Source organism: Cetorhinus maximus, chromosome 13 (genome assembly GCF_964194155.1).
Source record: "Cetorhinus maximus chromosome 13, sCetMax3.hap1.1, whole genome shotgun sequence".
NCBI classification, from domain to species: domain Eukaryota; kingdom Metazoa; phylum Chordata; class Chondrichthyes; order Lamniformes; family Cetorhinidae; genus Cetorhinus; species Cetorhinus maximus.
In genome coordinates, this window is record NC_135891.1 from 57,097 (window position 1) to 70,174 (window position 13,078).

The following is a 13,078-nucleotide window of genomic DNA, read 5'->3' on the forward strand; positions in this document are numbered from 1 at the left end:
CAGAGGGCAGAGTGGGGTAGGAGACAGGGTACAGTGTGGTGAGGACGACCACTCACTACTTCCATCCTGTCCTTAGGTGGTCTTCGCTGTTCAGTAACAGGTGCTGGGTGGGAATGAGCAGAGGTGAAGTGCACTAATCCTGTCTCCTGGAGTTTATCAGCAGGAGGGAGGGCTTTAGCTGAATGGATCCGAGCAGAATAGCGAAGGCAGGTTTACTGATTGAATGTGAATCGTAGCAGAGAGAGAGAGAGAGAGGGGAGGAGACAGAGACAGTGAGAGACAGGGACACACCAAGGGACAGGGACACAGGGACATGGACACAGGGAGACAGGGACACAGAGGGACAGGGACAGAGGGACAGGGAGACAGGGAGACTCTGAGCGATGTGAGTCCCAGAGGCTGACACAGTCTCGCTTTAAGACGGGAGTTTGCGCAGAGCCCGGAGCGGAGACCCAGACTCTGCGGAGAAATCAAAGCGGAGAAGAAGCGGAGCTGGAAGCGGCAGCAGGAGCTGAGCCGGAGCCCGGGGCGATGGCAGGAGCCGGGGATCCGAGGAGGAGAAGCAGAGCGAGGGGGAGAGGAGCGATCCTGCTTTCCTGGAGAACCTGCTACCTACAGGCGCTGCTCTGGCTGCTCTCGGTCTGCGGAGAGGAAAGAACCTTCATTGTGGAGGTAGGAGAGGGAGAGGGAGGGAGGTGGGGGGGGAGAGGGAGGGAGGTGGGGGGGGAGAGGGAGGGAGAGGGAGGGGGGGAGAGGGAGAGAGGGGGGGAGGGAGATAGGGAGGGAGAGGAGAGGAGGGAGGGGGAGAGAGGGAGGGGAAGAGGGTGAGGGGGTTCCACTCCGGCCCCGGCCCCGGCCCCGGCCCCGGCCCCGGCCCCGGCCCCGGCCCCGGCCCCGGGCGGAACGGGCGCTGCTCCGGCGGTGGGGCCGCGGGATTTTGCTGCGCTGTTTTCGGGCAATCCCGGTCCAGAGGATCTAACAGCCTCAGCGCTGATTGGGGATTGGGATTTTTGGGGGGATTGGGATTGGGTTTTGGGATTGGGTTTGGGGTTGGGATGGGGTTTTGGGTTTTAAGGTTGGGGTTGGATTTTGAGATTGGGGGTTTGGGGTTTGGGGTTTTGGGATTGGGTTTGCGGATTGGGGATTGGGTTTGCGGATTGGGGATTGGGTTTTGGGAATTGGGTTTGGGGTTTTGGAATTGGGGGTTTGGGGATTGGGTTTTGGGAACTGGGTTTGGGGTTTTGGAATTGGGGATTGGGGTTTTGGGATTGGGGATTAGGGTTTTGGGGTTGGGTTTGGGGTTTGGGGATTGGGTTTTGGGAATTGGGTTTGGGGTTTTGGGATTGGGGTTGGGTTTGGGGTTTTGGGGTTGAGTTTGGGGTTTTGGGATTGGGTTTGGGGTTAGGCAGGATTATTTGGGGGAGGTGGGGGAGAGGGTTTGCACTCTGTGTTATGTGACTGAGCCCGGGATGGGAGTGGCAATGTTTGCATTTCAGTGTTTTGCAGATTCTTTGGGATTTGCGGGCTGTGCTGCAGTTTTAAATCCGGAGAAATTGCAGATGTGTTTTAGCCTCTGGATAAAAGACATTCAGGAAGCGGCTATAAATAGTACAATGAGGGAGACAGTGAATGGGACCTTGTTCTGTCTCGAGATGATTTTGCACATTTTGATGCTTTTCTCATAAGCCGAATTTGTGAGGGAATGTGACGATTCTGTGAATGAAAGGTGCTGGGAGAGAGCGTGTGAACCGATTGCACAAACAGTCCTGGTTTAATCCAGGACAGGAACTGTGTTCAGCTCTGAAAACAAAGCACTCTCCCAGTCACCGCCTGGTTAGATTAAATATCCTGGTGCTGCTCATGGCAATGGATTCCGTCCATTCAAACAGAAACTGCTGCATTTTGCAGGTTAATGCTGTGCACTGTCCTCGTTTTGTACAATAGATGGTTCTTAAATGGTTAGCAAACTGATGCATTAGTCACTTCCTGTGCCGTGTGTCGCTTGTTTTACAATGGCTGCGTGTTCCTGTTTATGATGACGAGATGTCCCATCGCCGGGAATGCGAACCCTGGGGATGAATTCACGGTGGAGCTATTCCTGGCTTTGCCGGGAATGATTGGGTATTAATTCTAATTCACCTGTCTGACAGTCTCTGGGCCATGGTAGTGTTGTCCCGGTGACCAGTTAATGGGAGTGTCCTTGTGGGAAATGGAACCTAGACCAGGTGACCTCTACAACTGAACCAGGTTTGACCTTGGTGATTCTACAGCACATTCCAGAGTTGTCAGCTGTGCCTCAGTTCATAGCACCCTCACCTTTGAGTCAGAAGGTTGTGGGTTCATGTCCCACTCCGGAAAAAAAAAAGTCAAGAACTGTGAATGTGCTCGAAAGAGTTACAGCACATTCCAAACCCACAGCCACTACCATCTAGAAGGACAAGGGCAGCAGATAGATGGGAACACCAGCACCCAGAGTTCCCCTCCAAGCCACTCACCATCCTGACTTGGAAATATATCGCCGTTCCTTCACTGTCTCTGGGTCAAAATCCTGGAACTCCCTCCCTAACAGCACTGTGGGTGTACCTACACCACATGGACTGCAGCGGTTCAAGAAGGCAGCTCACCACCACCTTCTCAAGGGCAACTAGGGATGGGCAATAAATGATGGCCTCAGAGATGCTCATATCTCAAGAACACATGAGCAAAACACTAGCACCATATGATATTGGAATCAGTTATTATCCCTTCTCATCCTGTGACCTGGTTGACCACACCATCCTCCCCCAGCGCCTCTCTGCTGTGGTCCAGCTGGGTGTGAGTGCTCTCACCTGCTTCCGTTCTTATCTACCCAACCATTACTAGAGAATCACCTGCAATGGTTTCTCTCCCTGCCCCCGCACCGTTACCTCTGCTATCCCCAAGGATCGATTCTTGGCCCCTCCTATTCCTCATCTACCTGCTGCCCCTCAGTGACATCATCCAAAAGCACAGCATTAGTTTTCACGTGTACACTGACAACACCCAGCTCTACCTCACCACCACCACCTCTCTCGACTCCTCCACTGTCTCCAAATTATCAGACTGTTTATCTGATATCCACTTCTGAATGAGCAGAAATTTCCTTCAATTAAACGTTAAGGAGGGTGAAGGTCCACCACAAATTCAGTTCCTGAGCTACTGACTCCATTCCTCTTCCTGAGCCCATTATTAAGGATGAGATTTCAGAATACTTGGAAGTGCATGGTAAAATCAGGCAAAGTCAGCATGGTTTCATCAAGGGGAGGTCATGCCTGACAAAGCTGTTAGAATTCTTTGAGGAGGTAACGAGTAGGTTAGACAAAGGAGAGCCAATGGATGTTATCTACTTGGACTTCCAGAAGGCCTTTGACAAGGTGCCGCACAGGAGGCTGCTCAGTAAGATAAGACCCCATGGTGTTAGAGGCAAGGTACTAGCATGGATAGAAGATTGGCTGTCTGGCAGGAGGCAGAGAGTGGGGTTAAGGGGGTCCTTCTCAGGATGGCGGCCGGTGACTAGTGGAGTTCCGCAGGGGTCAGTGTTAGGACCACAACTTTTCACTTTATACATTAATGATCTAGATGAAGGAACTGAGGGCATCCTGGCTAAGTTTGCAGATGATACAAAGATAGGTGGAGGGACAGGTAGTATTGAGGAGGTGGGGAGGCTGCAGAAGGATTTGGACAGGTTAGGAGAATGGGCAAAGAAGTGGCAGATGGAATACAACGTGGGGAAGTGTGAGGTCATGCACTTTGGTAGGTAGAATAGAGACATAGACTATTTTCTAAATGGGGAGAGAATTCAGAAATCTGGAGTGCAAAGGGACTTGGGAGTCCAAGTCCAGGATTCTCTTAAGGTTAACTTGCAGGTTGAGTCGGTAGTTAGGAAGGTAAATGCAATGTTGGCATTTATTTCGAGAGGACTAGAATATAAAAGCAGGGATGTGTTGCTGAGGCTTTATAAGGCTCTGGTCAGACCACATTTAGAATATTGTGAGCAATTTTGGGCCCCGTATCTCAGGAAGGATGTGCTGGCCCTGGAGAGGGTCCAGAGGAGGTTCACGAGAATGATCCCAGGAATGAAAGGCTGAACATATGAGGAACGTTTGAGGACTCTGGGTCTATACTCCATGGAGTTTAGAAGGATGAGGGGGGATCTGATTGAAACTTACAGAATACTGAAAGGCCTGGATAGAGTGGACGTGGGGAAGATGTTTCCATTAGTAGGAGAGACTAGGACCTGAGGGCACAGCCTCAGAGTAAAGGGAAGACCTTTTAGAACAGAGATGAGGAGAAACTTCTTTAGCCAGAGAGTGGTGAATCTATGGAATTCATTGCCACAGAAGGCTGTGGAGGCCAGGTCATTGAGTGTATTTAAGACCGAGATAGATAGGTTCTTGATTGGTAAGGGGATCAAAGATTACGGGGAGAAGGCGGGAGAATGGGGTTGAGAAACTTATCAGCCATGATTGAATGGCAGAGCAGGCTCAATGGGCCAAATGGCCTAATTTCTGCTCCTATGTTTATGGTCTTATGGTCTCCTGGCAACTGTCTGAGGCTGAACCAGATGTTTACAATCTTAGTGTCACATATCACTCTGACATGAGCGTCCAACCTCACATTCACACCATTGCTAAAACTGTCAACTCCCAACTCCATAACATCACCCAAATTCACCCTGACCCTCCTCACCTGCTGCTGAAACCCTCACCCAGGCCTTTGGTACCTCTGGACTCAACTATTCAAACACACACAATGGCTGCTCTCCCACATTCTGTTTTTTTTATTCATTCACAGGATGTGGGCATCACTGGCTGGGTCAGCACTTATGGCCCATTCCCCTAATTGCTCATGTCCAGAGGGACAGTGAAGAGTCAACCACATTGCTGTGGGTCTGGAGTCACATGTAGGCCAGACCAGGTAAGGACAGCAGATTTCCTTCCCTAAAGGGCATTAGTGACCCAGATGGGTTTTTACAATAATCGACAACGGCTTTGTTATCATCAGACTTTTAATTCCAGATTTTTAAAAATTGAATTCTACCCTTTATAAACTTGAGGTGATCCAAAACTCTGCTGTCTGTGTTCTAACACACAGCAAATTCCATTCCCCTATCACCCCTGTGTTCGCCAGCCTACATTGGCTCTGGGTTGAGCAATGCCTTGATTAAAAGATTCTCACTCTTGTTTTCAAATCCCTCCATGGCCCTCCCCCCCTCCCTACCTCTGTGATCTCTTCCAGCCCCATTTCTCTGAGATCCCTCTGCGTTCCTCTAATCCTGGCCTCTCAAACTTCCTCCCTTTTTATTGCAACCCCATTGGCTGCTTTGCCTCCAGCTGCCAGGGCCCCAAATTCCTGAATCTCTCAGCCTTTCACTCTGCCTTCCTCCTCTAAGATGGCCCTAAAAAACTTACCTCCTTGACCAGGCTTTTGGCCATCTGGCCTAATGTCACTTAATGTGTCTCGGTGTCATATTCTGTTTTATAATGTTCCTGTGAAGCACCAACATTGCATTCTGTTAAAGATGCTGTATAAATACGAGCTGTCATGACTGAAATTTACTGAAAGTCAGCGGTAGCTGGTAGCTCCCTTGATGGCTCAGGTGATCATCGCAGTGTCGACTGTGGGACAGGCCACCTGACTGGCCTGGGTCACAAGTTAAACCCTGGCTGGGACAGGTGCTGATTTCAGTCATGGTAAACCCTGTGAGCTGTAATAGTCCCTTTCAGTGTTCCCAGTTAGGAAGCAGAAACCATATATTTTTCCTGCTCCTTAATCGGAACAAGTTGTCCATGTCGGATTAGGATAGGAATGAACCACAGGATCCAGCAGTCTGCTGGGAATCTAAGTCTAAGCTCAGGTCTGAAGGAATGAGACCCCGCCAGAGGTCATGGGAACTGAATCCAGCAGAACCTGTACCAGAACCCCACCCAACTCCCTATAAACACAGCAAGAGCCAGAACCATCGTCCATCAACCCCCATTGTCCGTGAGACACACACACGTAGACACAAACATACACATAGACACACACTCACAGGCACAGACACACACAGACAGACAGACAGACACACACTCACAGGCACAGACACACACACACAGACAGACACACACACAGATACACACACACAGACAGACACACACACACACACACACAGACAGACACACACACACACACACAGACACACACACACACACACACACAGACAGACATACAGACAGACAGAGAGAGAGAGACACACACACACACACACACACACACACAGTCCCTTCCAAAGGCTCAGCATACTCTCCTTGCTTTTATACTCTTTGCCTCTGTTTATAAAGTCTGGTTTTATTTGCCTTTTTTTGAAAAGCCTTCTGAACTTGTTCTGCTGTCTTCAAAGGTTTCTCTACAAATGCCCCAGGTCTCTCTCCTCCTGCCCACTCTTTAAAATTACCCCATTGAATTTATGTAGCCTCTCCTCATTCTTCCTACCAAAATGATTGGCTCAGCACTTCTCTGAAATAAATTTCATCTCCCAGGCAGATGCCCATTTCCCCGGTCTGACTGTATCCACCTGAAATCTGTTACTACCCTCCTCGCTGTTTACTGCATTTCAGGGTTTTGTGCCATCTGCAAACTTTGAAGTTATGCCCTGTAAACCCAGGCCATTAATATATAACCAAAAAGAGCAGTGGTCCTAATACCAACCTCTGGGGAACACCCCACTATACCTCCGAGAAACAACCATTCACCATTATTTCCTGGTATCTGTCCCTTAGCCAATTATGTATCCATGGCCAGGATTTTGTGCCCCCTCCCGTTTGGCCGAATAGTACAGTCCTGCTGAACTGAATGGAGATTTAGGTGGCTCACCCCATCCGCCGGGGCGGGGAGACACACTGTGGCAGGTGCCATAAAATCCTGGCTCATGTGTCTTTCAATCCCACAGGCTTCAATTTTGCAAACAAAATCTAAAATGCAGATCCTCTGAGGTGCCTTTTGGAAGGTTCAAGGCAGCTCAGCAGCACCTGCTCGAGGGCAGTTAGGGATGGGCAATAAATGCTGGCCTAGTCAGTAATGCCCACATTGCATGAACAATGTTCTCCATTACTTTATCAAAATATTATGATTTAACTTTAACACGCTGGCTTCCATTTATTAATCCATACTTCTCTAAATGTCAATTAATTTTGTCTCAGGTGAATGTCTCTAAAAACTTTCCCCATCATCGATATCAGGCACAACTACACAAAATACAGCAGGTGCAGGAACTCTGAACTAACCACAGAAATACTGGAAATACTCAGCAGGACAAGGTCAGGCACTACCTGTAGAGAGAGAAACCGAGTTAACTTTTCAGCTCAGTGACCCTTCATCGGAATGGGTTGACATGAGACTGATCGGCCAGAGTTACCATCAGAGGGTGAAATTGGCAGACACTCAGGAGGTGTAATTTCCTGCTGTGGGACCCAGAAGAATGAGGAGAGGCAACGTTAAATGGCACAAATTTCGAGAGGTGGAAGGACAGAGAGATCTGGGGGTGTATGCAAACAAATATTTGAAGGTGGGGGGACAAGTTAAGAATGCTGTATTTTTTAAATAAAAAGCCTTTGGAACCCTTAGTTTTTTTTACATAGAAGCAATGGGGACAAGAGCAAGAGAGTTAGGCTTAACCTTTCTGAAAACCTAGCCAGGCCTGAGTGTGGCACCTTATTTCTGGGCTCCAGACTTTCAGGAGGATGTCGAGGTGTTGGAGAGGGTACACAAGAGATTTACTAGACTGGTCCCAGGGATGAGGAGCTTCAATTAATGTGAAGAAATTGGGATTGCTGTCAGAGCAGCGAATGTTAGAGTGTTCAAAATCTCGCTTGGTTTTAATACATTAAGTACAAAGAAACTGTTTCATGGGGAAGAAGCTTCAGTGTTCAGGGCACACAGATTAAAGGTAATTGGTAAAAGAACCAGCAGGATAGGCCAACTGCAATGTTCCAGTGAAGCCCAACACAAACTGGAGGAACAGCACCTCATCTTCCGACTAGGCACTTTACAGCCTTCCGGACTGAATATTGAGTTCAACAACTTCAGATCATGAACTCTCTCCTCCATCCCACCCCCTTTCCGATCCCCCTTTTTCCAATAATTTATCATTTTTAAAATATATTTTTCTTTTCCCATATATTTTTCAATTTATTTCGATCTATCGTTTTATCTCCACCTTTTAGTCTATTTCGATCCCTTCCCCCCACCCCACCCCCACCAGGGCTATCTGTCCCTTGCTCGTCCTGCTTTCTACCCTTAATGTCACCATTAGCACATCCCTTAGATAATATCACCACCTTCAACACCTCTTTGTCCTTTTGTCTATGGCATCTTTGGCAATCTCTTCTTTGCCTCCACCTATCACTGGCCCTCTATCCAGCTCCACCTGTCCCACCTCCCTCCTCAACCAGCTTATATTTCACCTCATTTCTATTTTTCCTTAGTTCTGATGAAGAGTCATACGGACTCGAAACGTTAACTATGTTCCTCTCCGCAGATGCTGTCAGACCTGCCGAGTTTTTCCAGGTATTTTTGTTTTTGTTTCAGATTTCCAGCATCCGCAGTATTTTGCTTTTATAATAGTATAGACACAATGGGCCAAATGGCCTCTTCCTGTGATGTATAATGCTATCATCCAACGAGTTCCATATTGACCTGACACTTCACAATTTCCATTCTCGTCAGTAGCCAAGGAAGCATCTGACTGGACCGGTAACTTTTCAACTGACCACTGCCAACTGTTTCAGTGGTTCCTATTTATCCATTTTATCCAATATCTCCAGGACAAGTTCTTCATTGACAGACGCCCTCTTCCTTCGTCAGACAAATGCAAAGTTCTCATTTAGTTTTTCAGCCGTGCCCTCAGCCTGCACGAGAATGTCACCAGAAAACAGCAGATCACTGGAATGTTGGCTGGTGCTGCTCCTGGCATGCCCTCCTGCACTCTTCACTGAACCAGGGTTGATCCCCTGGCTTGATAGTAATGGTAGAGTGAGGGATATGCCGGGCCATGAGGTTACAGATTGTGTTTGAGTACAATTCTGCTGCTGCTGATGGCCCACAGCGCCTCATGGATGCCCAGTCTTGAGTTGCTAGATCTGTTCGAAATCTATCCCATTTAGCACAATGGTAGAGTCACACAACACGATGGAGGGTACCCTCAATGTGAAGACGGGATTTTGTCTCCACAATGACTGTGCGGTGGTCACTCCTACCGATACTGTCATGGACAGATGCATCTGTGGCAGGCAGGTTGGTGAGGATGAGGTCAAGTATGTTTTTCCCTCTTGTTTGTTCCCTCACCACCTGCTGCAGACCCAGTCTGGCCACTTTGCCCTTCAGGGCTTGGTCAGCAGTGTTGTCACTGAGTCACATGAGGTGAAGCACTGATCAGAGGGCACGAGGAGGTAAGTTGATCTGTCACAAGTACCCAGTAAAATCCTGCAAATTTGGCTGGAACCTTCAACAATGCAGCAACATTCATCAATACAGCTGCAGCATTCCCCTTTAGATTCTTCTCCTTTAGATTATTCTCCTTTAGATTATTCTCCTTTCGATTCTTTCCCTTTCAATTATTTTCCTTTCGATTCTTCCCCTTTCGATTATTCTCTATTAGATTCTTCTCCTTTAGATTCTTCCCCTTTAGATTCTTCCCCTTTCGATTCTTCCCCTTTAGATTCTTCCCCTTTCTATTCTTCTCCTTTCGATTCTTCCCCTTTAGATTATTCTCCTTTAGATTTTTGTCTCATAGAAAAAGAAGTATAAAATTTTGAGATGTGCTCCGCACCCCTCCCCCCTCTCTCCGCCTGTATAGTCCTGTCAGCTAAACTTCCAGCTCATCCAGCGAGGTGACATGCAGTCGGCTGATGCAACCTGTTGATCAAAGGATTTCAGGGTCACTGTGGCTCTGGTTAGACCCCACGCTGGAGTAAAATATAAAGCCTTGTTTCCAGTGAGGGTCCTCAAGACTCAGTGCTGACTCACTAGCTGCTTGTGGTATAAATTTGGGCTTGAACGTAGAGGGTATGATTAAGAAGTTTTCAGAAATATAAAAATACAGAAAAACAGAAATTGGCAGTGATGTTGGTAATGAAGAAGAAAGCTGTAAACTGCAGGAAGATACCAATGGGCTGGTCAGGTGGACAGAACAGTGGCAAATGGAGTTCAGTCTGGACAAATGTGAGGTAATGCATTTAGGGGAGGCAATGGATCAGGGGGAGGTGGTGATGTAGTGGTATTGTTACTGGACTAGTATTCCAGAAACCCAGGATAATGTTCTAGAAAACCTGGGTTCAAATCCCACCAAAGCAGGTGGTAGAATTTGAATTAAAATTCTAATGGTGACCACAAAACCATTGAGCATTGTTGTAAAAACCCACCTGGTTCACTAATGTCCTTTAGAGAAGGAAATCTGCTGTCCTACATGAAAGCCCTATTTCTATGATTGAAGGGTCCATAATCAGTTTTAAAAAAGAAACAAAACTTGCCTTTTCACTTTTCATGATCACTGGACATCCCAAATTGTTGTACTTGTTGAAGTCACCTGAGGAAACCAGATAGTCAACTTGCGCTCAGCAAACTGCCATAAACAGCAATGTGATCAGGAAGAGTGCAGTCGAGCATTAGACATACCTTAAAAATGAGGTGTCAACCTGGTGAAGCTACAACACAGGACTACCTGCGTGCCAAACAGCACAAGCAGCAAATGATAGACAGAGCTAAGTGATCCCACAACCAATGGATCAGATCTAAACTCTGCAGTCCTGCCACATCCAGTCGTGAATGGTGGTGGACAAGTAAACAACTCACTGGAGGAGGAGGCTCCACAAATATCCCCATCCTCAATGATGGAGGATTCCAGCACATCAGTGCAAAAGATAAGGCTGAAGCATTTACAACAATCTTCAGCCAGAAATGCCGAGTGGATGATCCATCTCGGCCTCCTCCAGAGGTCCCCAGCATCACAGATGCCAGTTTTCAGCCAATTTGATTCACTCCACTTGATATGAAGAAACGGCTGAAGGCACTGGATAGTGCAAAGGCTATGGGCCCTGACAATATTCCGGCAATAGTACTGAAGACTTGTGCTCCAGAACTTGCCGTGCCCCTAGCCAAGCTGTTCCAGTACAGCTACAACACTGGCATCTACCCGGCAATGTGGAAAATCGCCCAGGTATGTCCTGTACACAAAAAGCAGGACAAATCCAACCTGGCCAATTACCACCCCATCAGTCTACTCTTGATCATCAGTAAAGTAATGGAAGGGGTCATTAACAGTGCTATCAAGCGGCACTTGCTTAGCAATAACCTGTTCACTGATGCTCAGTTTGGGTTCCGCCAGGGCCACTCAGCTCGTGACCTCATTACAGCCTTGGTTCAAACATGGACAAAAGAGCTGAACTCCCGAGGTGAGGTGAGAGTGACTGCCCTTGACATCAAAGCAGCATTTGACAGAGTGTGGCATCAAGGAGCCGTAGCAAAACTGGAGTCAATAGGAATCAGGGGGAAAACTCTCCACTGGTTGGAGTCACACATAGCACAAAGGAAGATGGTTGTGGTTGTTGGAGGTCAGTCATCTCAGTTCCAGGACATCACTGCAGGAGTTCCTCAGGGTAGTGTCCTTGTCCCAACCATCTTCAGTCGCTTCATCAATGACCTTCCTTCCATCATAAGGTCAGAAGTGGGGATGTTCGCTGATGATTGCACAATGTTCAGCACCAAAGCAGCCGCTTGATTGGCACCACACCCACAAACATTCATTCCCTCCACTACTGACGCACAGTAGCAGCAGTGTGTGCCATCTACAAGATGCACTGCAGAAACTCACCAAGGTTCCTTAGACAGCACCTTCCAAACCTACAACCACTACCAACTAGAAGGACAAGGGCAGCAGGTAGATGGGAACATCACCACCTGGAAGTTCCCTTCCAAGTCACTCACCATCCTGACTTGGAAATATATCGGCCGTTCCTTCACTGTCGCTGGGTCAAAACCCTGGAACTCCCTCCCTAACAGCACCGTGGGTGTACCTACACTACATGGACTGCAGCGGTTCAAGAAGGCAGCTCACCACCACCTTCTCAAGGGCAATTAGGGATGGGCAATAAATGCTGGGCCCAGCCAGTGAAACCCACATCCCGTAGATGAATAAAGAAAAATGGCCAGATAATTAATATTTTTGTAATGTTGATTGTGGGATATTTACTGACCAGGACATCAAGGAGATCCCCCTGCTCTTCTTCAGAATAGTGCCATGGGATCTTTTGCATCCATTCGAGCAAGCAAATGGGCCCTCGGATTGACATCTAACCCGAGAAACGGCACCTCCTACAATGCAGCACTCCCTCAGTACCGCACTGGAGTGTCAGCCTCGACTTTGTGCTCAGACCCTGGAGTGGGACTTAAACCAGGAACTTAGTGATCCAGAGGCGAGTGTGCCATGGCTGAAGTTGGAGGTTTAGAGGGGATTCGAGAGGAAATTTATTTCATGCAGAGATTGGTGAGGATCCAGAACTCACTCCCTGGAAGGGTTGGAGGGGCAGAAAACCTAATAACATTGAAAAAATTCCTGGATATGCATTTGAACTGCCTGAATCTACAGGGCTACATAGATGGAGCTGGTACGTGGGAGTAGGCTGGATGACTACTTGTTGGGTAGCATGGACATGATGGACTGAATGGCCCCCTTCTGTGGCTGGGGGGTCAATTGAAAATTTCAAAACTGAGATTGCCTAACAAAAACCTATCAATGATATGAAGAGTTACAAAACCGAGGAGAATAAATAGAGTTAGATCCAGATCAGCCAGTGATGCAACTGAGTAGTGGAACAGGCTGAAGATGCTGAATGGTCTCCATCTGTCCTCATGGTGAACGTGGATTGGAGGTGATTCTGTACTTTGGGTGCTGAGTGTAAGATGTTCCTGACTCTCTGCTGCCACTCCAGGGTTTATTTATCTGTTAGAAACTTTCAGGGAAAAATTAGTGGCACCTGATGGAAAGTTGAATGGGGGGGTTGGGGTGTGGATGGGGCTAATTGGA

The 13,078-nt window shown here is 47.8% G+C and overlaps 1 protein-coding gene across 1 annotated transcript in view; it reads left to right on the plus strand.

Annotated features, from left to right (window-relative positions):
* Nucleotides 1-435: 435 nt before the first annotated feature.
* The window catches only part of LOC144688331 (matrix metalloproteinase-24-like), a 90,478-nt gene continuing 77,835 nt past the window's right edge, over nt 436-13,078 (plus strand). The window contains exon 1 of the mRNA XM_078554761.1: nt 436-672. Coding sequence (XP_078410887.1) covers nt 532-672 — 141 coding nt within the window. The 5' untranslated portion in view covers nt 436-531. The remainder of the gene's footprint in view (nt 673-13,078) is intronic.